This window comes from Cucurbita moschata, unplaced genomic scaffold, assembly GCF_002738365.1.
Source record: "Cucurbita moschata cultivar Rifu unplaced genomic scaffold, Cmos_1.0 Cmo_Scf00086, whole genome shotgun sequence".
Classification (NCBI taxonomy): domain Eukaryota; kingdom Viridiplantae; phylum Streptophyta; class Magnoliopsida; order Cucurbitales; family Cucurbitaceae; genus Cucurbita; species Cucurbita moschata.
Genome location: NW_019268602.1, coordinates 212,215 through 237,990, shown reverse-complemented (window position 1 = coordinate 237,990; position 25,776 = coordinate 212,215). Strand labels below are relative to the sequence as shown.

At 35.8% G+C, this 25,776-nt stretch overlaps 5 protein-coding genes across 8 annotated transcripts; 4 read left to right on the top strand and 1 right to left on the bottom strand.

The window, feature by feature from the left end:
* The first annotated feature begins 1,425 nt into the window (after positions 1-1,425).
* LOC111439155 lies at positions 1,426-3,360 on the top strand. 2 transcript variants are annotated; one of them, XR_002709766.1, is made up of 4 exons: positions 1,426-1,964; positions 2,444-2,699; positions 2,876-2,962; positions 3,066-3,360. XR_002709766.1 is itself a non-coding variant. In XM_023076914.1 (2 exons), the coding sequence occupies exons 1-2, from the start codon at positions 1,490-1,492 to the stop codon at positions 2,521-2,523; spliced, it is 555 nt and encodes a 184-aa protein (XP_022932682.1). In that variant the 5' UTR covers positions 1,426-1,489; the 3' UTR covers positions 2,524-2,819. The 2 variants fall into 2 exon arrangements, 1 of the variants encoding a protein (XP_022932682.1); XM_023076914.1 differs by lacking the exons at positions 2,876-2,962; positions 3,066-3,360 and having other exon boundaries at positions 2,444-2,819.
* Positions 3,361-4,175: 815 nt separating this feature from the next.
* LOC111439154 (probable phospholipid hydroperoxide glutathione peroxidase) lies at positions 4,176-6,572 on the bottom strand. Its single transcript, XM_023076913.1, has 6 exons — positions 6,330-6,572; positions 5,617-5,693; positions 5,342-5,403; positions 5,135-5,253; positions 4,524-4,691; positions 4,176-4,439 (listed from the first exon to the last, which is right to left on the bottom strand). Exons 1-6 carry the CDS (start codon positions 6,474-6,476, stop codon positions 4,407-4,409), a joined length of 606 nt encoding a protein of 201 aa, XP_022932681.1. The 5' UTR covers positions 6,477-6,572; the 3' UTR covers positions 4,176-4,406.
* Positions 6,573-7,706: 1,134 nt separating this feature from the next.
* On the top strand, positions 7,707-14,837 carry LOC111439179 (tRNA threonylcarbamoyladenosine dehydratase). Of its 2 annotated transcripts, XM_023076945.1 has the most exons (11): positions 7,707-7,883; positions 8,199-8,242; positions 9,250-9,367; positions 10,333-10,480; positions 10,969-11,181; positions 11,415-11,549; positions 11,999-12,133; positions 12,301-12,516; positions 13,466-13,590; positions 13,863-13,920; positions 14,514-14,837. In XM_023076945.1, the coding sequence occupies exons 1-11, from the start codon at positions 7,792-7,794 to the stop codon at positions 14,622-14,624; spliced, it is 1,395 nt and encodes a 464-aa protein (XP_022932713.1). In that variant the 5' UTR covers positions 7,707-7,791; the 3' UTR covers positions 14,625-14,837. The 2 variants fall into 2 exon arrangements, with proteins under 2 accessions (XP_022932713.1, XP_022932714.1); XM_023076946.1 differs by lacking the exon at positions 7,707-7,883 and having other exon boundaries at positions 8,217-8,274.
* Positions 14,838-15,609: 772 nt separating this feature from the next.
* Positions 15,610-19,428, top strand: LOC111439185. Its single transcript, XM_023076952.1, has 4 exons — positions 15,610-15,892; positions 16,261-16,333; positions 17,602-18,315; positions 19,107-19,428. The coding sequence occupies exons 2-3, from the start codon at positions 16,275-16,277 to the stop codon at positions 18,284-18,286; spliced, it is 744 nt and encodes a 247-aa protein (XP_022932720.1). The 5' UTR covers positions 15,610-15,892; positions 16,261-16,274; the 3' UTR covers positions 18,287-18,315; positions 19,107-19,428.
* A 2,187-nt stretch (positions 19,429-21,615) lies between these two features.
* LOC111439181 (histidine protein methyltransferase 1 homolog) lies at positions 21,616-25,353 on the top strand. Of its 2 annotated transcripts, XM_023076949.1 has the most exons (9): positions 21,616-21,687; positions 21,793-21,900; positions 23,175-23,314; positions 23,395-23,457; positions 23,550-23,616; positions 23,694-23,794; positions 23,923-23,967; positions 24,485-24,955; positions 25,039-25,353. In XM_023076949.1, the coding sequence occupies exons 3-9, from the start codon at positions 23,180-23,182 to the stop codon at positions 25,207-25,209; spliced, it is 1,053 nt and encodes a 350-aa protein (XP_022932717.1). In that variant the 5' UTR covers positions 21,616-21,687; positions 21,793-21,900; positions 23,175-23,179; the 3' UTR covers positions 25,210-25,353. The 2 variants fall into 2 exon arrangements, with proteins under 2 accessions (XP_022932717.1, XP_022932716.1); XM_023076948.1 differs by lacking the exon at positions 21,616-21,687 and having other exon boundaries at positions 21,694-21,900.
* Positions 25,354-25,776: the final 423 nt, after the last annotated feature.

Here is a 25,776-nt window from a genome sequence, read left to right as displayed (position 1 = left end):
TAGGGAGAAGTTTACACACCTCTATAAGAAAATGTTTAATTCTCTTTTCCAACCGATGTGAGATCTCACAAAAGAATAGAAGCTTTGGTCAAAGCCCAAGTCCCTAGTCGGTCTCGAACAATGACCACGTCTAGAATCCCCCTCTTCTTGTAATTCCGTTCTTCTAACCCTAATGGAAATCAACGAAACCCTAAATTTAAGGGTATATAAACACTTCTTGGAGAAGGAAAATCGAATGAAGTTCAGCTCTACCGACTAACTTAAGCATCGAAACCTATGTGGCAAGCACCAGATTCAAATATATACGTGTGTATATTATATATATATATATATATATATATATATTATAATTAATTGAGGTAACTTTAAAAAGATTAAAATATGAATATGATTTCTTAGGTTTTATTTTTTTAATTAATATACAACTTTGAATATATTTATGTTGACATGTTTTATTATTATTATTTTTTTGTCTTTTTGGGGTGTGGGGAAGCCTTTATGAAAATACTAATTTGTTTTTAAGTGTAAAAGTAAAAAGAAATAAAAAGAAATAAAACTTTTTCCAAACCACAATATATATTTTAAAGCCCATATGGGAAGGAACGACCGACATGACAAGGAAAGGAAAAAAAAAACAGAACAAAAATCTAGTTGGATCCCCACGTGTCAGTCGGCACGTGCCAGAAATGGTCTAGATTTATCCAATTTTATTCCAAAATTAGTATTGAGTTAGTTTCATCTTTAATGGATAAATATTAAATTCCTATTTATCCTTATCCATTTTATGAAAGAGTATTAAAATAATCTTTTAACTTTTATTTAACCTTTTCCATATATATATATATATATAAAATTTAAAATGCTCTGTAATTTAGATGACATATTTAGATACCGTGGCAGTAGCTCCGATGATAAAAAAAAAAAACGACAGTAAATTAAATAATATCACATTAAAAATAAATATTGCAACGCTTAAACTATTAGTAAAATTATGAATGAAAAGATAAATATTTTAATCATTAATGCGTCTATTGCAACATTTTTTTTTATATAATTTAGAGAGAAAAAAAGAGAAAAATATTTATTTTGTATTTGTATAATATGTGGATGTGGATGTACGTACACGTAGGAAGGGATCAACACCAAACACCACTTGTCGGAAGACGGGGACCCACATCCCACGTTGTCGTTCGCCGATTGATGGAATCTCCTGTCCCCACATGACTATCACGTGTCCCTACCTCTGTTTTTGTCATCATCCCACCTTCTAGGAACAGCTGTCCCTATCCACGTCATCATGTCATGTATGTATATACTATCATCCATGCTATAACCCCATACATGCATGAAATAAAAAACAGAAAAAAATAATTATAAAAAAAAAGCCGCTTTTTCTATTCACTCGCTTTATAAACGGAGACCCATTTCTCCAACTCTGCCGCGGACACGTTTTACAGAACGAGAGGCGAGTTTGAAAAACGAGAAAAAAATGGGAAGTGGTTTCTTTAGCGAATCTGAATTATGGGTTTCTTCTGTGAATGAAGTTCGAGAAGACCCAGACGAGGATTCCTCCATTGAAGAGGGTGAGGAAATCGGGTCGGATTCGGATTTGGACGAGTCGGTTCAAATGGGGATGGAAAATTTGACGAAGAAGATGAAGAAGAAGAAGAAGAAGAATCATGTTTTGCTTGAGGGGTTTGTGGAGGATGAGGATGAGTTGATGAGGACGAAGAGCTTGACGGATGAGGATCTGGATGAGCTTAAAGGGTGTGTGGATCTAGGGTTTGGTTTCAGTTACGATGAGATTCCGGAGCTCTGCAACACTCTGCCGGCGTTGGAGCTCTGTTATTCCATGAGCCAAAAGTACATGGACGAGCACCAGAAGTCGCCGGAGAGCTCGACGGCGTTGGATTCGTGTTCGTCAGTGTCGAGTCCGATTGCGAATTGGAAGATCTCCAGTCCTGGTTAGTGGCTCTTTTCTGTTGGATCTTGATTTTGGAACTGGATTTGTTTCTTTTTTTCGTGCATTTCTGTTTATCTGGATTATGTAGCTCGTTTATGATTTGAAAGCAGTTTGAATCGAGAATGAGGTGATGACTGTTGAAATTTAGGGACTAGAATGGAGTTTTTCCAATAGTTAGAACTCTAAAATAGAATGGATAAGTATGAGAATTGACAGATTTAGGGTCTGTTTAGGTTTTTGTTCTTTACTGGTGGGGTGGAGGCAACAGTTTTCGATTTGTCTTCACTCTAACCTGTGCTTATCACTTTGAATTTCGTGGGGATTCTCAACTTATAACTTCAAAACTTATCACATACAAACCATATGATTATAATGCACAGGATTCCAGTTTGTATTTGTCCTTCTTTTCTCTAGATCACAATTTTTTTTATACCTTTTATAGGAATGGTTCTGAATTTTTGGTGATGTTTGGTCATATAGGTGATCATCCAGAAGATGTTAAGGCAAGGCTCAAATTTTGGGCTCAGGCAGTGGCATGTACTGTTAGATTATGCAACTAAGAAGCATCATCACTAGATTTGGCAGAGAAAAAGGAATGCGTCTTTTGCACTAGTACCCTTTAGCCTTATGGTGAACCGACTTGACACGCGTCCGAGTAAAGATGGAACGAATGAACGACGGGTTGTATGATGAGTCTGACTTATGAAGATGAAGAAGAGGATGATGAATGTATCAGGTTTGAGATTAACCATACCCCAAAATGAGTCTGACTAAGATATATTTTGTATAATATGTAGTTCTTTTTGTAAAATTGGGAATAAATTTATGATAATGATATGAATAAGTTCATCAAATCTGTTTCTTGTTTTTTGATTTGGTTGGTTTAAGCAGTAGTTGATGGTTTTTATGCAGTGGGTTTGACTCTTTGAGAGGTTAGCTTCCATAACACCCAACCCAACACCCCAAGTCTCTTTCACTGACCTTTTTGCATATGCTGAGGTAACTAACAGTGTTAACTTAACCCATCATCAACTTTGGCTCTCTTTTTTCTGTTTTGACCCCATTTCTGAAGGTAACTGACACTGACTTTACTAACTATCAGGTTTTGTCAATGGAAAGCAAGGGAGAATGTTGATTCTTTGTTATTCCAATGTCTGAGTAGGGAAGTTCTTGGTTTTTGATTTTGAGTTGTAGATGGTATAATCTCTTTTATGCTATTCAACGACTCCAAAATTGGATCGAGACCAGGGAACATGTCGTCCCTGCTTATGATTTCTAGTCTCCCTTCACGGCTTGAATGCCATAGAAGAAAAAATGTTTGGTTGATGATGTATGAATCGAAAGATTCTGAGTTAAATGATGTCTTTTGTTGTTAAGTTTTTGTGTTCACTAGATAACGATTTTATTTTTAGTATTTTTAGTAACAGGTGACCAAACTTTTAAAAAGAAAAAGAAAAGGCACTAACCTTTTGAGATTTTATTATTATTAAGCAAGTTTCTTTTTTAAAATTTTTTACCATAAACTTTTATGTTCATAAAATTGGAATCTAAACTTTTTTACTCAACATTCAATTTATAGAAAGTACATTCAATTTATAGAAATGGTAAAAGTGGTCGACTATGAACTGACGTGTGCATTAATATGTTAATTAAAATCGACTCTAATTTTAGATTATTATGAAAGAAGTGATTATAAAAAGCAATTAATAATCCCAACGTGTAACGTAAGGTACTTCATATCATATTTGAGCTTTTCCAAGCTCTTAGGCGTTTTATGTTGATTAAGTTGTGATTTGGCACGTAATTTTGATTTGATTGACTGCATAATAGTTGAGGTTTACGAGGGTGGAGGCACTGTGAGAACTACGAACAAATTTGTTTTAAAATTAATTTTAAGCTTCAATGATGGTTATAAGTTGGAAAATTTATGTTCATGGACTGTGTTGCTAAATGTCTTCCAAATTATTGGGTTAATTTACCAAATGTCAAGTTTTGGTATAATGCATTACATGAAATTTCTGTTCATACAATGCAATAGGAAACGCTTATTTTCGTGTGGTATACGTAGCATAAGACTTCACAAAAGCTTTGTTCAACATGTCAATGTACGGAGATTCGAACTTCTAATTTTAATTAGTTCTTGACATAAGACTTTACACAAATAAACAAAGAAATTCTCATGTGTGGCTAAGACACCAGTTGGTGTTGGGGGAAGAAAAAAGAGCTTAATGTAATCACACAATTCACTTTTACATATGATGATCAAGTGGACAAGAAGCGTCAATTAATTCAAACTTCACGGCATGACTTATATGCAAGGTCTAGAGGAAATACAAACAGGTTCATACAAACATTCATAAGTGCATTCACATAACAACGAAAGAGTGATAAAAATAAGCACGGTTGGAATTTATTGGGTGGGTATGGTTCCTGACCTTGTTTTTCAAGCAGATTGCAACAGATTCTGGATATCTTTCTGCAGAATGAGGAAGAAACATAAAATAAGGCTCTTCATATAGTCTTGATCTATATAAAGTTGATCAGAGGAAAATGTACTAACCTCAATCTTGAAAGGCGAGGTGGTAGGAGCATATCTATCAACCACCTTCCCTTCTTTGTTCACCAAGAACTTTGTGAAGTTCCATTTGATGCCATCCCCAAATATTCCACCCTTTTGTGATTTCAGGAACCTATAAATGGGTGCTGCATTCTTCCCGTTAACCTCAACCTTACAAAACCACATTATGAGCACGTTTAGAAGAATCTTTTGGAATAGTTTTTTAGAAGTGAAAAAAAAAAAAAAAATTAAGGAAATCTTAATTCAAACTCATCCTAAATGTTCCCATAATTGGACAAACAAATGCCTAGTAACCAGTGTTTGTGGCATGAAAGTTCTTGTCCTACTAAATCATATGCTTATTGAGTATCCTTACAAAACAAAAGCTACTGCCGCAAACAGGCTAACTTGTATGCATTTAGTTATTTAATAACCATGAAGATTTGTCCCGCTTCAATTAATTATGTCGCTGAGACAAATGAATGATTCTATAATATTTGATATCGACAAAACTCCAGGATATTTAATCTTCAAAGTAGATTGTCACTATAGTTTAAACCCAATACCTTTAAGAAAACTTGCTTTATTTGAAGTTTGCATCACTTTATGATTACCTTGTCAAAGATAGGGAATTCAGCTTTGAACCTTGTGCATACAGTTTCCTGAATCTCCTCATTGCTTCCTGGCTCTTGTGCTGCAAACTGATTGCAAGGAAATGCCAATATCTCGAAACCTGCCCAGATAAGTATTGTTTAAACTAACCACAGTCTTGAAATATAGAACTTCATGAGTTTTGATATTGCCATGAATTAAAGCCTGACCTTGATTTTTGTATTTTTCATACAATACATTTAACTCCTTGTAGTTTGACTGCGTTAAACCACTGCAAAACAACAAAGATCTTAAGAAGAAAGATGCATGATACAGTTGAACATTTTTCTCTGTCTTCGACCCATTTTCACTTCTTGATTTCTCTAACCTTATATAATGGTGGTTCTGTTTAATTCACTTTAAACATTGCACATGATTTCATCTTCGTGAGTCAATTTGAAGAGTTGACAACATTCAAATAGTTCCATGAGAAAATAAAAATTACCATTGAGAAGCAACATTCACTATAAGAAGAACCTTCCCCCTGTATTGACTAAGGTTCACATCATTCCCTTGAATATCCTGAAAAGATAACCATTTTACAATTCAGATATTCCCGAATAAAAAAAAGTTAGCAGAACGAATTAGACAGAAAATCACTTCAATAAAGCAGCCAAAGTCAACGAAATGAAAAACCAGCTGTAAAACAAAAAGGATCCCAAGTACTTCGATTTGGATCTTACATGTCTGATATATCCAAAGTCAATGGCGAACTAATAAAAAATTGCCGAAATAAAAACAGATTAAACTGAACATCACCTCAATAAAGGAGCCAAAGTCGATGAAATGAAGAACGAGAGGTAATACAAAGGGCTCTCATTCTGTAGTTATAACTAAGGATCCCAAATATTTCGAATTAAAATGAAAATACCCTCAACAAAGAAACCTACGCCAGCGAACGGCAATGCTATTTAAAGCCAAGAAAGAATCCCGAATATTTCTAGGTCCGACAATTCAGATACTTACAAAATCAAGGCCAACTACTAATCAATGATCTGCCGAAGTAAACAAACAAATCACTTCAACAGCGAAACGAAGAACAACAGCAGCAGCAGCAGCAACAACAACGACAACACAGAAGATTTTCCATGTCACATCAAAAACCAAGGATTTCTAAGCAAACAGAGTAAATTAAAAAGCGATGGAGCTCAACGATACCTTGACAGTGAAATCATAAATGGAATTGGAGGATTCTTGAGCCATATTCAGAGGGAAAGGAGAAATTTGGGATGTGCGATAGAAATAAAATGCTGATGCACAGAGAATCAAGAGCGATATCCAATTGACAACTTGAAGAAAATGCATTTGGAAGAGAATTCAATGTTCAAATTTCAACGCCGCCCTACGTGGTTGGAGCGTTTGGTGAGAGCAAAAGAAAATTATTTCCTTGTTTACATCAGCAATTTATTAAATACCCATTTTTAGATTTATATGTTTAGAAAAATGACACGGCGGGTAAGTTGGTTCGGCTTTGCTACACATACGCGCCAACTTAAAAACCCTTCGTCACGGACAAATCAGCAACTGCCACGTCATATTGGGTACTCTAAAGAGTATTTGAAACTTTCCTCCTCCATTTATTTTCCATTTTTCTAAATAAATAAAATAGTGCTAACTATTTTTTAAAATAACTTTTTCTCTTTTAATTTATGTTTTGGATAGAACGGAATATATATAATAAACTTTATTTTGTTGCTTCAAATTTTATAAATATTTAAATAAAAGAAAGAAAGAAAAAAAAAATTCAAAAATTGGAAATAAAATATAAGAAACAAAAATACAATTCAATTTTGTGAATTTAGATTATTGAATTTGTTATTTTATTTCAAAAATATCCTTCAATCGTTTTTAAAGTAAAAAATTATTTTATCATTAATAATATATTTAAAAAAATCCAAATGACCGACATTTACCTTTATAAAAAAGGTTTTAAAAAATTATTATGGTCAATTTTAATTTTTTTTATAATAAAAATTTCAACTTCGACATATATTTAATACTAATGTCATATTTTTAAATGAGTGTTGACCAATGAGTTTAAAATTGTAATTTTTAATAAGTGTGACGTTTTACGGACCATACGCTTTAAATGAGTAATGGTAGATCATTGATGTACTACTACTATACTTTAAATGAATTTTGAACGAGTATGATCGGTTGACGAACTATTAATACAATAATGGATTTTCTGAAATATCTTTCTTTTAATGAACATTGATATACCATTGCTACACTAATGACGCACTTGAATTTCATTTAGAACGAGTAATGATAAATAAAAATATAGGTTCTGTCTATAGGTTGAGTCAACCCGACAAATTCGATCCATCTAAATAAGGTTATAATCCAATCAAACTTACTTTTAAAAAAATTATTTAATATTTATAAAGAATTAAAATTATTTAATATTTATAAAGAAGATAAATGATGTGACTGGTAAATATTTGAAATTAAGATAGTAATAATAGTAATAATAATAATAATTATTATTATTATTATTAAAAAAAAAGGGGGGGAGGGGGGAGGAGGAACGAAGAACGGTCGTTTTAGGGGTCATACGAGGGCAGGGCATTCTGAAGCCGCTTCACAGTGGGAAAGTGGAGAGGCGGGGTAGAGGAAAATGGAGGGAAAATTGAAGTCTCTTTCAATGGTTGGTGCTGGAGCTCTCTTCGGTTCTGTTTCTACCTTCTTCATCCTCAAGCTCATTAACAGGCAAGTTTATCAGTCGAATCACTTCTTTATTATGCCGTTTATTCCATTTTTGTATTCTTTAATCACACTCAAAAGCTTTATCTAGAGCTCCAGTAATAGTCGGGGAAAATGAAAATAATGATACAGATAGTCTGGCTATGTTTCCTCTTCTCTATCATATACATATATATATTATTCTCGATGATGAAGGAGGGGTTCTAGTGATACAAAATGGTAAAGGAAAAGAAGGATTCAGAAGCTTAAACTGCTACTGTGGGAAAAACTGATAAGTTTTGAGTTAGTTGATGGTAGTTTGATAATTTGTTATCATTGCAGGCGGATAGCGAACCAAGCTGAAACGAAGGAAACCAAGCTGCGTGGTAAGTAATCGTTGCAAGAATACTGAACACAGGTTTCCTCCATCCCTTGGCTTATTGCATTTCAGAGATTATATGATATTTGAACGGCTGCTTTTCCTTTCTCCTCCTTTTGCTTGTTGGGTATGTTACCAACTTTTGTTTAGACATTTAAATAGTTACTAGTGTTCTTTTGTAAACAAGGAACTTTGTAGTTTTTACCCTCTGGTCGAGCTCTCCCAGATTCCACTTAGTGGTGCGAAACTGCCTCGAGGTCATGAGATTGTGCTCCTCCTCCTCCTTTTTGTTTCTTTATTGTTTTTCGAGTCCGTCCCAGAGAAGGTCTTGTGGGTATTCTTAAACAACTTCTGAAAGAGAAGGGGATGCATGCATTTGTTTTTGATATGGGTCAAGAGGTAGAGGTACCAGCCACCCGAATTCTCGAGTTTGAATAGGGTTGGAGTTTCTCATATTGAAAAGTGGCATAGCTTCGGCTTTGATGAAAATAGAAATAATAGAACCTACCATCCACCTACATGTCAGACCTCTTAAACAACTTGTATCCAAAGATGAGAGTTGTTGAAAGAGCCTTTTTTTTTTTTTTTTTTTAACTACTTATGCCCAAAAGTAAGACACACCCGACTTGAGTCCCAAAACTAGGTTGGATGCAGGGGTCGATCTTTATTTTATTACTTAAAGTGCTTCAGATCCATTCTCTTGACTCAACTCAACTCTAGTAGTCAACAGACTCACTATAGTAGTCCATCCGACTATTCTTGTTGAAATTATTACTCTAAGTTCTCTCTTGCTCCAGTAATTTTTCTCCCTAGACCACTACCATGTTGGTCAGAAAATATTTTAGCTTGTCAGTATACTGAAGTAATCAAATTAGCAGTCCCATTCCTTCGACACAAGGAAACGATCATTCAAATAATTCTGTTGTCTCATTCATGATTCCTGCTTTAGTACTTCCTGTGAATTTGTTTTACTAATCATTTAAAATAAACTGGTTCTTATAATGGTTGTTGAAGGTAATGGACATATGGTTGAGACCACTGTTAAGGGCAGTCCTGCTGTTGCGTGCACCAGTCATGGGATTTCTGATGTAGACCTTCTAACTGATGAAATTGTTTCCGAACAACTAACAAGGTATTTTTTCATTTGCTTTTGATAAATTGTTATATTATGATGGATTTGATATGATTTTTGGAATTTTTTTTTGTCTTAAGTTTTTTCATTAAGATTCGTCCCTTTCTATTAGTTCTCTGATTATTTACTCGTGACTATGTGCATAGGGGTGCATAAAATTACATTAAAGGACAAATGACTAATATGCTCCTTAAATCTACATATATACTAAAACACATTTCCCCCAATTCTGACAATTTTTCAGAAGGGAAATTATGTAATCCAGGGTCTTTTGAAACCCTCATCGTTAATTATGCTCCAGCTCGACAGGTATACTCTGTTTAATGTTATCAAGTTTAGAACTCAGTGAAGGGAATTTAAAACCGAGATTCCAGCAGTACTTCCATGTTTCAGCAATTCTTAATGTTCTCTAGGATGAGAGAAGTACATCAAGATAGTTGTCCGTCCTTGTCTTCCTAAAATATAATGGAGGATCTATAGGCAACCTTGTAAATTGATCTCTTTCTTCAATAATTGTTTGACATTTTGAGATAGAGATCCTAGAACCTCTGTTGCTGCTATGATAACAAGTGAGTGTATATCACCTTGAAAGTGTCCCATATTAACATGCAATAAGTTTTTACTATTTAAATCACTACTTTGTTTTTTTGGGTTCCAGGTGTGATATAGTGTTATTATTAGGTTATATTTGTAATTATTTTGATTGTTTGTTTTATTAGTTTTATTTAGTTTTTTAAGTTTAGTGTAGTTAATCTTCCTTGGGTAAATATTGTTTGTTAACCTTTGCAATTAATTCAGTCTCTAAAGCCTAGTTGAATATAAAGGAATTGGTTCTCTAATGGGCACAATAAATTTTAGATTAATAAAGTAACTTGGGTTTTTCCTTACCTTATCAAGGCATGTTTTATGTTTAGCATTGATATGCTTTGCTTTTAACATGTTATTTATATGCCTATTGTCTATAGGAACATCCAGTTCTTTGGCCTTAGCGCACAGAAGAATGTGACTGCATCTTATGTTGTGGTAATTGGTCTTGGTGGTGTTGGGAGTCATGCTGCTATGATGCTTCTACGATCAGGGGTTGGCAGGCTTCTGCTTGTTGACTTTGACCAGGTCTTATACATATCTTTCAGGAGAATTGTGACTTTTTTTTGTACAATCTGTTTGATTATACTTCATTTTGGAACTACTGACTTCCACTGCTTTCTATCTGCAAAAGATTTTTTTTTCCCTTCTCATGATTGCAGACGGCTTCAGTCATCTTCATGTCAAGTTTTAGCATTCATTAGCTTTTATATTTGATATAATACTTTTATATGGTTACCGACCAATCTCGTAGTCTGTTGACTTAGAGGATGGTCTAAGTGTTAGTCTAACCCTTGGTTACAGGTTCAATTCCCAGTAGGTAAAGAGAAGAGAATTTGAGAAAAATACTTGTATATAGTTCATGTATTTTAGAATGTTATGAACCCCTTCCCCTTTTTCGTTATATAAATTGATTGTCAGTACATTATATGTACATTCAAATGTATGAGAAAGAAAACAATGCATTTATATTCTCTCTTGTAGCATGCATACTTATTTGATAATTGCTTGAAAAGGTATCACTTTCTTCTCTAAATCGACATGCCGTGGCAACAAGAGCAGATGTAGGTGTCCCAAAAGCTCAGTGCCTGAAGGAGCACTTTCTATCCATCTTTCCGGAGTGTCAAGTAGAAGCAAAAGTGCTATTATATGACGCAACATCTGAAGAAGAAATTCTTTCTGGGAAACCTGATTTTGTTTTAGACTGCATTGACAATATTGATACAAAGGTGACTATTTATCTGCTAGGCTGTAACAAATCTTCTTCTTCTTATTTTTTTTTTAAGTTAGTTTTAAATATTTAGCAGTGGTTTTAATATCGATTTCAAATTGATATATAGAGGTGATAAATAAGGATGATGGTATTTAGAAAATTAGTGGACTCAGAAATGTAAATGAAGCATTAATTCACTATTTATTGAGGTTATTTACCATAACCGTCTTCGTATATCATATGTGATAGGTATCACTTCTTGCTGCATGTGTACGTAGGGGCTTGAAAGTATTATCAGCAACAGGAGCTGGGGCTCGAGCTGACCCAACAAGAATTCGCGTGGCTGATTTAAGAGAGTCAACAAATGACCCATTATCTAGAGCTGTAATGTTTCTTGCATGTGCCGAGAATTTTTTTTAAGCTAAATCTTTTAATAGCCAGTTTCCTTCTTTAGAAGGCTGCATCAGAGAAGTTTTTTGTTTATGAAACACGTGTTAAATTGAACTCTTAATGTAGAAGATAGTTGGTCATTTATTTTGGCCCATATAAACTTCTAAACCACTCTCTCTTTTACTTTAGTATTTGGAAATCAATTAGAAGGTTTAGAGAGTCACTTAGTAAGTGAAAGACAGAATAATTTTTGTAAGTGAAACTCTTAAAAGCATTTGAAAAGATAATTTTCGTGATAAGTAGATAACAACTTCTTTTTCTTGTGTTTTGTTATTACTTATTAGTACGCCATTTTACAATTTTCCTGTTAATTATATTATAATGCAGCGACATTTTAAACCTCCTTTTTGAGAATTTAGGTCATGGCTATTTGTTAATTGTAGGTGAGGCACCGTTTGCGGAAGGGTTATGGCATTGAAGGGGGCATTCCTGTTGTATTCTCTTTAGAAAAACCCAAAGCCAAGCTGCTTCCATTCCAAGGACCAGGTGGAGAAGCCGAAAATCCGTCAGATTATCAGGTGAAGACCAGCATCCTTGGGGCTATTTTCTGTACTTGCTTTCAAGTTTTACAATTCTTGACTTGACAATGAATGAATATATTTGAGTGTTGAACGATAGTGGGTAGGTGTTACACTAAGAAAATATTTCTGTGAATACACATTCTGAAATTTTATTCTGATATCAGATAGTACCTGGGTTCAGAGTTCGCATCATACCTGTCCTGGGCACCATCCCTGCAATTTTTGGACAGGTAATGGCCTCATATGTTGTGACACAACTAGCAGGGCTACAAGTGGAAACAGAGCCTGTCGTTAATTTGGACATCGAACATTATAGATTGCTTCATCAGCGACTCATTGAGCATGAGGAATCATTGTATGGTACTGCCATGCAAGTCCAGGTGTGCAAACTTTGATCAGAAGATTTATTTAATTTTACCTTTGATCAGAAGATTTATTTAATTTTGTAATAGCAGATGTTGTTTTCTTTGGGCTTTCTCTTTCGGACTTCCCCTCAAGGTTTTTAAAACGCGTTTGCTAGGGTGAGGTTTCCACACCCTTAAAGAATGCTTCGTTCTCCTCCCCAACCAATGTGGGATCTCACAATCCACCCTCTTTCGGGGTCCGGCGTCCTCGCTGGCACTTGTTCCCCTCTCCAATCAATGTGGGATCTCACAATCCACCCACTTTCGGGGCATAGCGTCCTTCCTGGCACACCGCTCAGTGTCCACCCCCTTCGGGGCTAACCGTCGTCGCTGACACACTACCTGGTGTCTAGCTCTTATTCCATTTGTAACGGCCCAAACCCACCGCTAGCATATATTGGCCTCTTTGGGCTTTCCCTTTCAGGCTTCCCCTCAAGGTTTTTAAAATGCGTCTGCCTAGGGGACATTTTCACACTCTTATAAAGAATGTTTTGTTCTCCTCCCTAACCGATGTGAGATCTCACAATTCACCTCCTTTTGGGGTCCAGCGTCCTCGCTGGCATTCGTTCTCCTCTCCCGTCAAGGTGGGATCTCACAAATTTTGTACTTGTTATTTTCAAGTTTCCATTGTCCTTTTTTGTTTTCTTTTGGATTTGTTTGCATGGATGCATGCTAGTTTCTAGGTTAATTTAAAATCATCAATAAGTGGAGTGATGACGTTTTCTGACTTGAACATGTTCACGATGGGTTTGAGTGTGAGAAGTACTTTTATTCCAGTTATTCACTTTTTAGTTTCCATGTCTGAATGACTCATCAATAGATGGCATCTTTTTTGTCAACTACAACCTATCATTCTATTGTTGTTGGATTCCAATTCTTAGCATTCTAATAATGTATCTGTGTCTTCTGGTGTCATTTACTGTAGGTAGATGTTGAAGAAGTGATGTTTGTTGCAAAAGAGCTCTGGCATGGAAGAAGCGCAAGAGACCAATTCGCAAAAGATGTTGGACGGGGAATGTGGCGAGCTATTAATGAATTAATGCTTGTGAGGTATGAATAGCTTTCCAGGTGGTGTTACACTCTTGCCTAATATGCCATAATATTTGTTGTGGATTCAAATAAAAAGGTATCTGGGCCACACTTTTTCTCGTTTCTTTGAACATGAACACATTATAACCATCGCCATTTTTAAAATTATGTAATTTCTTTTGGGTTTTATATATCTTATTGAGGAAGATAAACATATATTTTACTCGGAATTCTATAAAATCGCATTGATAGATCAATTTCTCTGGTGCTGACATTTTTTGTGAACAAATTAGGTGGGACAGAGCAAAACCAGCATCCGTGGCTAACTTGATTCTTTTGAGGTTCAAAGAGGTAATTCAGCTTTACTCGTTATATGAATCTCCCACCTTGGCTAATTTAGGGATGATCGATCATGGATATATTGGTAAGGAATACATCTCTATTGGTGTGAGGCTTTTTGGGAGGCCCAAAGCAAAGCCATGAGAGCTCATGCTCAAAGTGGACAATATCATATCATTATGGAAAATCATGTTAAACTAACAAGAACGTCTTATTGTGAAACTGACTAAGCATTTCCCGATAAAATTCTTTGTTTTGCATGATTACTTTTACTACTGCAAAGTGCAAAAAGCAGCCATGGTCCGCTTACTACCCACGCTGTCATTTGCACTTGTTTGTTTATGCAAGTAAATTGGGTGAAACCGACCTTACCTTGTTTTCATTTTCAATGGAAAAAAGAATTGTGGAATAAAAATTCGATTTAAATTTTATTTTGGTCTTAAACTCTCGTACTTATTTCATTTTGGTTCTTATACTTAATGTACATTTTGTTTTGGTCCGAACGTCCATTTTGGACCCTAATAATTTCATCTTGGTTCTAAAGTACCTATGTGAGTCATAAGTAGCTTTTTATGATCGATAAAAAGTTTGATTCTTTGATGCAGGCTGATGAACACGAGTCAGCCACCCTAGATGACATAAAGGAAAATGAACCCGAATTCTTTACGAGGGTAACCGGTGTTTTGAAGCGAGCCGAGATGGAATTTTTCTCATGAAGACGTAGGAATTTGTTGCTTTTATCCCCAATATTATCAATCTTATACAGAATTAGGGTCTGTTCTTCACATCTAGATTTTGTTTCATGTTTTCGGTTTCATCGAGTTTAGTGAACATGCATTCGATAAATGCGTTTTTGGATTTTGTGATCGGAATAGTGAAAATTTTGAAAGTAACAAAATTGTATGCAAGTCATTCCGCAGAATTTAGCATTTATCTCTCACACCCACTGTGCTCCAAGCTCACCTGAAACCAACGGTAAAACGACGTCGTTCCATATAAGGAGGAATACGGATGCGATAATGGCTTTGGCCAAGGACGGTTGCGCCCGCATGGTTCATATGGTGGCGTGCCGCCCCCGCCCGCGGCTGCATCAAACCTAAGATATATATATATATATATATTATTTTTATTTCTGATAAAATGTTATTAAATTTATTACAATATATTTACATTTTTTAATACACAGAAATTATCATTTAAGATAAATACAAAAAAAAAAAAAAAAAAAAAAAAAAAAAAGTGAAGATTGAGATAAATGATAGGGACGGTGACGTAATTTTCCATTCCCGCGTTGTATGGACATTCTTATGAGAACGGGTTTTGTGGTTACTTTATAAGGTTTTGGTTTTATTAGATTTTTTTCTTGAAGGTCATGCAAAAATATGATCGTAAAGTTAGTGTTAAACAATTATCAATGGAAATTTATACCAATATTAAATTAAAATTCGATAGCTATTATAAAATTTCTAAAATAGGATCGGAAAGAAGTAAATAAAAATAATTATTTTTTAAATTTAAAATATTCATTTAAATTCTAGTAACTTTTAGGAGTATTTTTCTTTAAATGGATTCTAAAAAATTATTAGAATCAAAATAATATTTAATTATCCACCTCCCTCCCTTTTCTACGTGTTTTATATGTTTTTTTTTTTTTTTTTTTTTTTAAATTTATAAATAATTAAAAATTAAAGTATTAGGAAAGAATGATGAAAGTAATGAAAGTGCATTAGGTAAATGATCTGAAATGATTGAGTTGTGTGTGGAATGGTGAATGATTTCTCCCGCTGAGACTCCATCGTTGACGATTGAAGCTTGAAGAATCACACAGAAGACGAAAATGGCGACAGAGTTTCCTCTGCTTCATCGCAAACAATTTTGAAAGTTTCCATTGGAAACTACGAGAACGAACACGCCAACTCAAAATCTCCTGCTCCACTTTCTCACTCTCCAAAAATTTCACTCTCTCACTTCACCAATTGCTAAGGTAATACTAACATTCAACAATTTCGTTACCATACCAATGTAGATTGTCGTTTTTGTTCATTGCATTCGTCGATGATCTTCGTTGTTGCCCTACTTCATCGGGAATGCTTCTCGTTTTCGTTATTCTTACGGAACTGAACTATTTATTGTATCACCAGTAATTTTATGAGGTTTTTGTTGCTCGGGAACTTCTCCATGAGCCATTCGTTCGTCAAGGTTTACGCTCTTGTGTTTTTGTTTGTTCGTTTTTCATTTAGCTGAGTGCTGTGTGGTTTTTCGTAATTTGATTATGTTTTTTTGCTCCGCAATCTGAGATGTTTGCTGAAAGTTATGAATTCGCATACTGATGTGAAGATTTGGCGTTAACAGGCGCTACGAAGAATATGATCAATCCAGCAGATGAAAATCACGAACTAAATTATGCGAAACGTTTCTCGATTAGGTGAAATTCTGCATTCTAAAGTTCTGAGGTGTAAATTTTACCATTATTTTATGTTCTTGGACGCTGCATTCATCTGCTACTCTTTCCATCTTGAGCATGAGCTTTATTTTTTGGGATTTAACCTTGATCACATTTAAAGTTTCATGAACATTTCCCCTTTTTATTGTTCTTAGAAACGGAATCAAACGAGGCAATTTTGTTTAGTTTTTTCTCTGTTTGAAAAATATTGGTTTCATTGCACAACTTAACGATCCAAATGGATGCCAATACGATGAAATAAATTGTTTCTGTTGTTATCATATGGTCAAGAAGTTCCTCAGCTCGTTGCAAGTTGAGAAACTTAGTGCTGGTCTAGCTACTCTGGTTTGTTTTCCTTCCTTTATCCATTTTCTTAAATTTTTTTTATATATATATAAATCACAGTCCACTGTGGTCTCTGTTAGTATAGACTATATAGTCACTTGAACATGGTCTAATCCGTTAGGGTCTGTACTAAAAGGATTAACCACAGTCCACTGTGGTACTCACGGTTGAGGATTATTGGGAGTTCCACGTTGGTTAAGCCTCAGGGGAGACCTATAGTGTACTTTGTTCGAGGAGAGGATTGTTGAGGATGATTGGGAGTCCCACGTTGGTTAATTTAGTGGAAGATCATGGGTTTATAAGTGAGGAATACTATCTCCATTGGAATGAGGCATTTTGGAGAAGCCCAAAACAAAGCCATGAGAGCTTATGCTCAAAGTGGACAATATCATACCATTGTGGAGATCCGTGATTCCTAACACTCACTTCCTTACTTCAGTCCGAGGATCCTCGATACGTTGATCCCCTATCAGCTCATGATAAGTATGTTCTTGGTCAGAGTGATATATATCCTCTGGACAACGAAGTTAGGGCTATCGAATTGGGTTTCTTTATGCATTGCAGCTTTGTTGGGATCTTGGACGGAAGTCAGGTCCACTTCGAGAATGGTTTGGGGTACCAGTGCACAGTCTATGATATAGTATATCATAGACTGGGCTGTGGTTTAGTAGCGTTTTAGATAATTTTTAGTTAGATTTTAGCTCATGGTTAAAGGAAATTATAGCCTATAGACCGAAATCTAATATTTAAAATCGAAATGTGTTTTTTTTTTTTTTTTTCGAGACTTAAGAATTATTTTTTTCTTTTATTTGTTTCAGAATCCATTATTTATATTATCTAAGCTAGTTTTTAACAATTTTGGACAAGACTTGGCTTTTATGTCGCTTCTGATCATCTGTTTGCAGACAATATACCCTTTCTTGTCGTCAAAAGAACATATTTGATTGCTGGCCATTTCCAGACAAGTACCTGCTTCTGTGTCAGAAGCATGGTGTTACCAATGTTTTGCCACCAATTCATCCCCCTCGTAGTGTCATTCAATCATCTGAAGATGACCACTCGATTGATTTTAAGGCAGACAACAAAGATCCCATTGTCATTCATTCAGCTGCTACAGAATCAAACAATTCCAGAGAAATCTGTTATTCATCAGGGATATCCCATGATGTTTCTTTTGATATGTTGGGTCCTCAAACGAATACAACTTCACATTCATGTCTCGATGTTGAGAAACAGCCAATTTGGTCGGTGGATTGCTCGAGAATGTCGAGGAAAAATGACAGGAGACGAAAAGGGAAACAAAAGAAACGGTTGATGGTGGATATTTTGGCAGTGGCAAAGCCTTGTAGTTTGGAAGATGTTTATGAAATGAATAGCGAGAATGTTGATAAAAATACAGCCGTTGAGAAAGGGTTGAGAGGAGTTAAACAATCAGCCATTGTTGACCATGGCTGCAACTCTGAGCTTGCAGAGGATTGCTCAAATGAAAAGCTTGAAATTCATGGTTATGAAGAAGAATACCCCAACTTGTTAGGACAAAACAGATGGGTATTGAAAAGTCAAACTCATAGGCTACAGATCCAAGTCTAAAGCATTAGTTCATTTCGGCTTTATGCAAGGTAATATTTACTTTTCCATTATTCTTCGCTGATGATTGCACCTTCTTTCAAAACATTATATACATAAAATATATTTCATTTGATCGATTTTATCAAATATTATAGACTAGGAGTGAGTGATTATACTGAACATATAGAGTAGATGAATCTGTTTTATGGTTCTAATATTTGTGCATTCAGGAACACACCAATTAACATGCTAATTCAACACTCAACGATTAAATTCCTGCATTATTATTGACACGAACACAATGATAGAATTGCAATATATCACATGTGGGTGTTTATTGATTTTATAGCTCGAAGTCTCATATAGCAATCCATTTTGATCACAGTTTTGATATTGACTTCAAAAGTATTTATAAAGGGTATAAAAATTAAACAAAATATTGTTATTAACGAAACTCAATTTTAAATTGTAAGATCCCACCTCGATTAGGGAGGAGAACAAAACATTCTTTATAAGAGCATGAAAACCTCTCCCTAGTAGACGCATTTTAAAAAGAGAAAACTCGAAAGAGAAAACATAAAAAGGACAATATCTACTAGCGGTGGGCTTGAGTCGTTACATAAATAATAGGAGAAACTACAGAATAAACGCATGCAGTATGTTTCTAATCAAGAAGTGAGTGTTAATGTTTAGCATGCATAGAGTTGCTTCTTTTGTTATGTTTAGGGTTTAGGGTTTTGGCACCCCAAGCTCTGTTATGTATTATTCATCGGCTTTGAGTTCTCCGTTGCTGAAGAAGATGCAAGCATGCATGCATATCTGATCTTAAATTCTTTTGCAGTGCAAATTATGTTAGAACAGATTTGAGGGAGCACAGTATATTTTCCAGCAACGGCAGCAAGAGCCTTCAATTAACAGGGGCGAGACTGGGGAAGACCTCTATGCAATGAGCAATATTTCTGTTGGTATTTATTTGTGTAATGCAAACGAGGAGGTAACAAACTTAAATGCTAATTATTTTGAGCATTCAGGAAATTTTCAACACACCAAAAATGTTAGACCAGAAAGATTGTTCAGAATATGTTGCATATTTATATGTATGAGCTGCTAGTTGGACAAGGGTTTACCTTAGTTTTCATAAAGGCTGGTTTCTTATGGTCCAAGTTTTGTTATTATTTGATGTGTGGAATTGCCGCTTAACAAATACTCTTAGAAGGATGGGGAAATTTCCATGTTTTGCAATAGGAAGCAACTTATCTATATATCTGTCTAAAGTCTCATGCTTAAACCTTTGGATCCACCGACTTATTTTCTTATCCTATGCCGACAAAACCAACATCTCAACACTTGGCAAATCCCTATTTAAGTTTGCTAATAGCTTGGCACCATGGTATAGATTTTGCAAATTTGACTATTTGGTTCACTTATAGTTTGTCCGTTCCATTCATCTTCTGCAAAATTTAGCTAGAGATGTCTATTTAACTTATGGAGACCTGCCTCAAACAGAGATTATATTTGGTCTTCTGTCTTGCCCAATAACCCGAATAGAGATTAACTAGAGTTTTCTCCCTGTCAACTAAATGGGGTCAGAAGGGAATTATATTCTTCATTCCTGATCTCACCTCACCTTGCTTTATAGGTATATATTTCATTTATTTCATTTGTTTGAGATGTTTGTTGAAGATATTTTTTGAAGTCTCGTAGAATAAATTATGCTGCTAGAACTACGTATTATATGTTACTTGTGAAATTTGACTGGATTATTAAGATATCTGATAAATGAAAATTATTTTTTAAAAAACTAATATTTCTTTAAAAATTTAGAGAAAAACTCATCACTGGAATGAGTCTCTATTTTGAGAAAAATAAATGAAAAATTTTACGATGACAAAATTGAAATAGGTAGCAGAGATCAGAACGAATACGGCTTCTTCGTTTCCACCCATATACATCTCTAAATTTAATCACACCCTATCAGCTCATCCCGCAGCAATCCCAAGCAAGGCTGCACCTCTGCACTTTCATATAAACATCATCATTTTTCAAAAGCTAAGCATCATTTGGATTAAACTTCAGCACCAAAAGCCAAAACCCAACCTTGAGGAGAAAATTTCTAACGCTTGAACTCACCCTGATTGACTGGTGCCTCAATCTTTCAGTGAAATTTGAAACTTCTCGTGCATGTGCTAGAATGAACACTTAGCAGACAATTAAGCCAGCTTGTCCACTGAAAGAGGACAATCCCTCAAGAATTTAAGAACTTAAAACTACAAGGGTTTGGCGTTTCAAGTTTGCATCAGAATTTAGAACAATCTACGTATGAAGTTGTTTAAGACAATGGAAATTCCACGTATCTTTATAAGGGTAAGCCCTCGTAGCCTTATATCAGGTCGAAATGTGTTAACCGTCGTCTTATATACCTACGATCTTCTAGCTTATATAAAAGTTTGGATGACGCATGTTCGATAAGAAAGAACGAAGATGCTCACTTTTTGTCATGGTGTGGCTTTTGAAGCTCATCCTTCAACGTTCAAATCACTTTGGACACCATTATCAAACATGAACTTGCATACTAATCAAAGGCTTATGAATATGAACGAAAAAGGAATGGAGATGGAATTTTTGTGCTTTTCTGATATGGTTGCTAGCTGCATATCATATTATCAATTATTTGAATCAATTCATGAGGTTGCTAGCTGGATAGATATTTGGATGGTCTCTATATCATATTCTTTAACATCTTAAACGTCTCAGTTAGCAATTAGAAAAACACATGAAAAGAAAGGACAGGCTTGTCCTTCGAGACTCACCTCTTTTATTTTAATTGATCATATTGCCAATACTCTCGAGTAGGGTTCATCGAAAGTTCCGCTTGAGGATTAGGGAGATCCCTTAGATATTCCGTTTTTGTGCCCAAATCAGAAAAGGAAAAAAACCCAGCTTCCATTAGGGTCTCTCGGGGAAGGAAATACATCTTAGATGTCATTAAATGATTCTATTCATAGAAAGGCCTCGAAACCTAATAATCCTTCTTCCATAATATATTTTAAGTTAGCTTATATGATATTAATTAAATTTTTATAGAGATTAATAATAAATAATATTAGAATGTTAGTCCACTAATCATTTGACACGTGGCAAGCAGGCAAGCAAAAGTCAGGGAATCTCCGTACAACTGCTGGTGAAGAAACCGATGAAATGGCCGACCAAATCGCCGCTTTCTTCCGTTCTCAAATTTTTTTCAACCTCCACACGTGGACTTTCCCACCCCAATCACACTCCTCTACCGAAAATACCCTCACCTTTTCCAATTAATTACGCCCCTATTACACAGTCAACCATGACTCAACCCATCTAGGTAAATTCGAAATTAGCCAGAAGTTGAAGGGCTCCTGTGGATACTTCAGCGCTTTGGAGTGCAGGTCTGAATCGAAGCTTCTCTGTTCAGCTGTGAACGTTTCTTTCTTGACGTGGTATTCTCTTTTGACTTTGATCGGAGACCGATATCTTTTTCTGTGAAATTGCAGAGTTTCTTCATGCCAGTTTACATCTCTGACTATAACTCGTTTCTGGGTCCTCGATCGTCTCATAATTCCGCTCGATTTTCCCTTTGCCATTGCGATTAAGCTCCGTGGGTGAGTAGCTTTCTTTGATTTTATGGGGTTTTTGTTTCTCTGTCCGATTTGTTGGATCGTGTTCTTTATGGATTTGGAGATTTGGGTTTGATTGTCTTTTTGATCTTCTGATGTTCTAGAGCGGTAATTTTGTTTACTGGGTCCTGATTTCTTGGAATTTTGGTTGAGTAATCGAACTGTTTAGATCAGTTTTTATTATTGCCTTGTTGATTGCTGGATTTTCATTATACAGAGATTGAACTTCACTGTTGGCTGAATCTGTATTCATTGGATTTGAAGTGGTGGGTCTGGTTTTGTTCTTCCCTTTAGATCTTCAAACCTCTACGTTTACATTGGATTTCGATTGTTCATGGATCAACACTTATTTCCTTCTTAATTTGTTTTTCCTGTGGGTAGAGAAGATTATGAACACAATAGGTGTTCTTTAGGAAATTATGAAGCTGGAAGAAGATTGAAATAAACAAAGCTTGGGTAGCTGTGGTTAGAGGGAGTTTTGTTTTATCATTAGTACTATCAAAACATTATATATGGGAATGTTCAGTAGATTTCATCTAAGTGGCCATCTCCTGGAGGGAGTTTAGTTTTGGTTCAGATCTCAATGCCTTTCGATCCCACGGTCGTCGCCAAAAGGTTGGTCGGTTTCCATCAGGGGGCAGAGTCTTCCCATGGTGGTCGAATGTTTTTCCAATGGACATTAGTTTATTTACCTTCAGCTCAATGTTTCGAGATATTTGAGGAGAGTGACATTAAACAAAAGTTGCTAATCGAGTCTGTGGCTCGCCTTGATGGGACAAGCTTTTAGAGTTGCAATCCAAAAGTCGAGCTATGGGTGCACGTTTAGAACGTTAAACATCCCTTGCTCCTTGCCTTTCTTGTGACTCTTGTGGCTCACCTGATTGCTATACTTTTTAGGAAAACATGAAGTACATAGTATTTAATCCTAGTATACCTTAGACTGTCTCTATCCCTCCTCCATATATGTTTGTTGTCCCTGAGAGGAAGCCTCTACCTTTCTAGCAGACGTGTTTTAAAAACCTTGAGAGGAAGCCCGAAAGGGAAAGCCTAAAGAGGGCAATATCTGCTAGTGGTGAGCTTGGACCGTTATAGAAAAAGTATGATATGATTCATGATCTTTCCTCGATCAACCATACGATATTTTGATGGTTTTTGCCAATTGGTATCCTTTTTTTGGTTCATTCTTGGAAAATCACATTGATTTTCTTTGGTTCTCTATACATTACCACATGATTTACATATAGGTGCTTGTAATATAGGTACAATGAGAGCACCATCATTACTTGCGCAATGCTTGCCTGGTTTGGTGCCCCAAGATAAAGGAAGCCAGAGCACTCCCTCCATTTCAGAGAGAGATGTCCATCTCCCCTCACCAGCTGTGGAGATTCTCCCTTCAAAGGCATTTCTTCTGTACTTTTCTTCCTGTTATTGCCAACCACTTTTGGGAATACCATTAACACTTTCTTCTCCTTTGAGCAGACAGCTCATCCCTACAAATATGCAGGGGAGAACGTCGATTTGCAAGGTCTCAATGTCTTTAAGGTACTTCACTAGTTCGGTTCGACACTAGTGGTAATTCTTGAGGGAAAACCCGACAGTTCTTCACTTGTGCTAAATGGTGTCCTTGTCTCCAGGGTAGAGTTAGTGTTGCCGATATAATTGGCTTCAATGGATCAGAGTCTATATCTTCAAAGCCTGAAGGTATATCTATGCTTTCTACACTCGTACACTCATAATTATACATGTCTTTAAGTTTGAAGCTTATCTTTATTTTATAGGGTATCTGAAATCTTGGGACAGTTCCATTGATCTTGTTAATGTCCTTAAGCATGAGATTCGCGACGGACAACTGAGCTTTAGGGGCAAAAGAGTACTTGAGGTAATAATCCATTGTGGTCGAGCGGGGCATGCCATTTATACGATAAATTAGATTTTGAAACATTTTCGTGTCGTGTTATCATACACATTATGATTTTCAAGCTAACCTCTTTGGTTGGTGCTTTGCAGCTGGGTTGTAGCTATGGACTTCCTGGAGTTTTTGCTTGCCTCAAGGTACCTCATCGTTAATCCGTCTCCATCCGAACGTTTTTTAATAGTATGCTCTGCGTCTGTTACTAGCTAAATAAGTTGTTCTCGAGTGCAAGTTCGGTTGACTGAAGCAGCAGTAGAATCTTTTGTTAGATGTTATTGATCAATACTGCGATCTTGATAAAGATCTAATGACGCTCCTTATAAGGATGTGGAAACCTCTCCCAAGTAGACGCGTTTTAAAATCATAAGGCTGATGGCGATACGTAATGGGGCAAAGTGGACAATATCTGCTAGCGGTGGGCTTGGGCTGTTACAAATGGTATTAGAGCCAGTCACCGGATAGTGCGAGACACTAGTCGGAGTAGGGCTAGACCCTCTCTATAGTAGACGTGTTTTAAAAACCTTGAGGGGAAGCCCGAAAGGGAAAGTTCAAAGAGGACAATATCTGCTAGCGTTGGGGTTGGGGGTTGGGCTTATTCATAGTATTAAAACAGGGAATGGAAGTGTGGTTATAGCTGAGTTTTCAATCTTGTTACAGGGAGCAAGCATAGTGCACTTTCAAGACCTGAGTGCAGAAAGTGTTAGATGCACAACCATACCGAACGTCCTTGCGAATCTCGAACAAGCTCGGGACAGGCAGAGTAGACAGGCGGAGAGTCCCTTAACTCCGTCCAGACACAGTTTGAGCCCATCGGTACATTTTTACGCGGGCGATTGGGAAGAGCTCCCAACAGTGTTATCCGTTGTTAGGGGTGATGGATTTGAAGGACCTACTGGAATGAGCTTGAGCTTCTCTGAAGAAGATTTTATGGATGGTTGCAGCAGTCAAGATGGTAGCATCATTGGGCACGAGTCTTCCTCAAGGAGATCGAGGAAACTATCGGGAAGTCGAGCATGGGAGAGGGCGAGTGAGAGCGATCAGGGAGAAGGTGGATACGATGTGATTTTAATGGCGGAAATCCCATATTCACTAAACTCTTTGAAGAAACTATACAGTCTTATAAAGAAGGTAACTAACTCTAAAGCGACTTGAATAGTTTTTACAAACATCAAACACGTTGTGAAAAATCGTCTGTTTTGGTGAAACTTTAGTGTGTGAGGCCACCATATGGAGTTTTATACTTGGCGACCAAGAAGAATTACGTCGGTTTCAATAGCGGAGCGAGGCATTTGAGGAGTTTGGTCGACGAGGAAGGTGTTTTTGGAGCTCACTTGGTGAAGGAGATGACTGACAGAGACATTTGGAAGTTCTTTCTCAAGTGATACAATAGCTTTGCTTCTTTCATTGTAAAATCTGTATTTTTCTTTACTTTCTTCTCAATTTTGCCTGGATTTCTCTTGCTTTTACTGTAAAGGATGCACTCTCTCACTTAATCTAAGCTAAGGTTAAATGTGCTTATCGTTCTATTTCTTGTTTTTACCACCTAATTGATGATTCGGGTCTCCTTCTAGCGTTCTTAGCTTCGCTACCCCACCTCTATGGTCCGTGGTCTGTCAAGACAAATGCTTAGGTAAAGTAAAGCAACCGTAATAAATCAATCAAATATATGTATTTTTTAAAATTTATAGACTAAAATAAATACCAAGTATTAGATGTATTTTTAAAAATTTATAGGCTAAAATAAACACGAAACTTGTAATTTAAATTTATTATTATTATTATTTTAATTATATTAAGTCTGTCCATAATAAACACGAAACTCGTAATAATTTAAATTTATTATTATTATTTTTTAATTATATTAAGTCTGTCCATAATAAACACGAAACTTGTAATAATTTAAATTTATTATTATTATTTTTTAATTATATTAAGTCTGTCCATAATAA

Coding starts and splice junctions, on each gene's coding strand:
- LOC111439155 (XM_023076914.1), top strand. CDS start 1,490: ATGGGAAGTGGTTTCTTTAGCGAATCTGAATTATGGGTTTCTTCTGTG. Junction 1,965..2,443: donor TTGGAAGATCTCCAGTCCTG/GTTAGTGGCTCT, acceptor TTGGTCATATAG/GTGATCATCCAGAAGATGTT.
- LOC111439154 (XM_023076913.1), bottom strand. CDS start 6,476: ATGCATTTTCTTCAAGTTGTCAATTGGATATCGCTCTTGATTCTCTGT. Junction 5,404..5,616: donor GTGAATGTTGCTTCTCAATG/GTAATTTTTATT, acceptor GTTGTTTTGCAG/TGGTTTAACGCAGTCAAACT. Junction 4,440..4,523: donor CCTCGCCTTTCAAGATTGAG/GTTAGTACATTT, acceptor CTCATTCTGCAG/AAAGATATCCAGAATCTGTT.
- LOC111439179 (XM_023076945.1), top strand. CDS start 7,792: ATGGAGGGAAAATTGAAGTCTCTTTCAATGGTTGGTGCTGGAGCTCTC. Junction 7,884..8,198: donor ATCCTCAAGCTCATTAACAG/GCAAGTTTATCA, acceptor TTATCATTGCAG/GCGGATAGCGAACCAAGCTG. Junction 13,921..14,513: donor TTCTTTTGAGGTTCAAAGAG/GTAATTCAGCTT, acceptor TCTTTGATGCAG/GCTGATGAACACGAGTCAGC.
- LOC111439185 (XM_023076952.1), top strand. CDS start 16,275: ATGATCAATCCAGCAGATGAAAATCACGAACTAAATTATGCGAAACGT. Junction 16,334..17,601: donor GCGAAACGTTTCTCGATTAG/GTGAAATTCTGC, acceptor ATCTGTTTGCAG/ACAATATACCCTTTCTTGTC.
- LOC111439181 (XM_023076949.1), top strand. CDS start 23,180: ATGAGAGCACCATCATTACTTGCGCAATGCTTGCCTGGTTTGGTGCCC. Junction 23,458..23,549: donor AAGGTCTCAATGTCTTTAAG/GTACTTCACTAG, acceptor CCTTGTCTCCAG/GGTAGAGTTAGTGTTGCCGA. Junction 23,617..23,693: donor TATATCTTCAAAGCCTGAAG/GTATATCTATGC, acceptor TTTATTTTATAG/GGTATCTGAAATCTTGGGAC.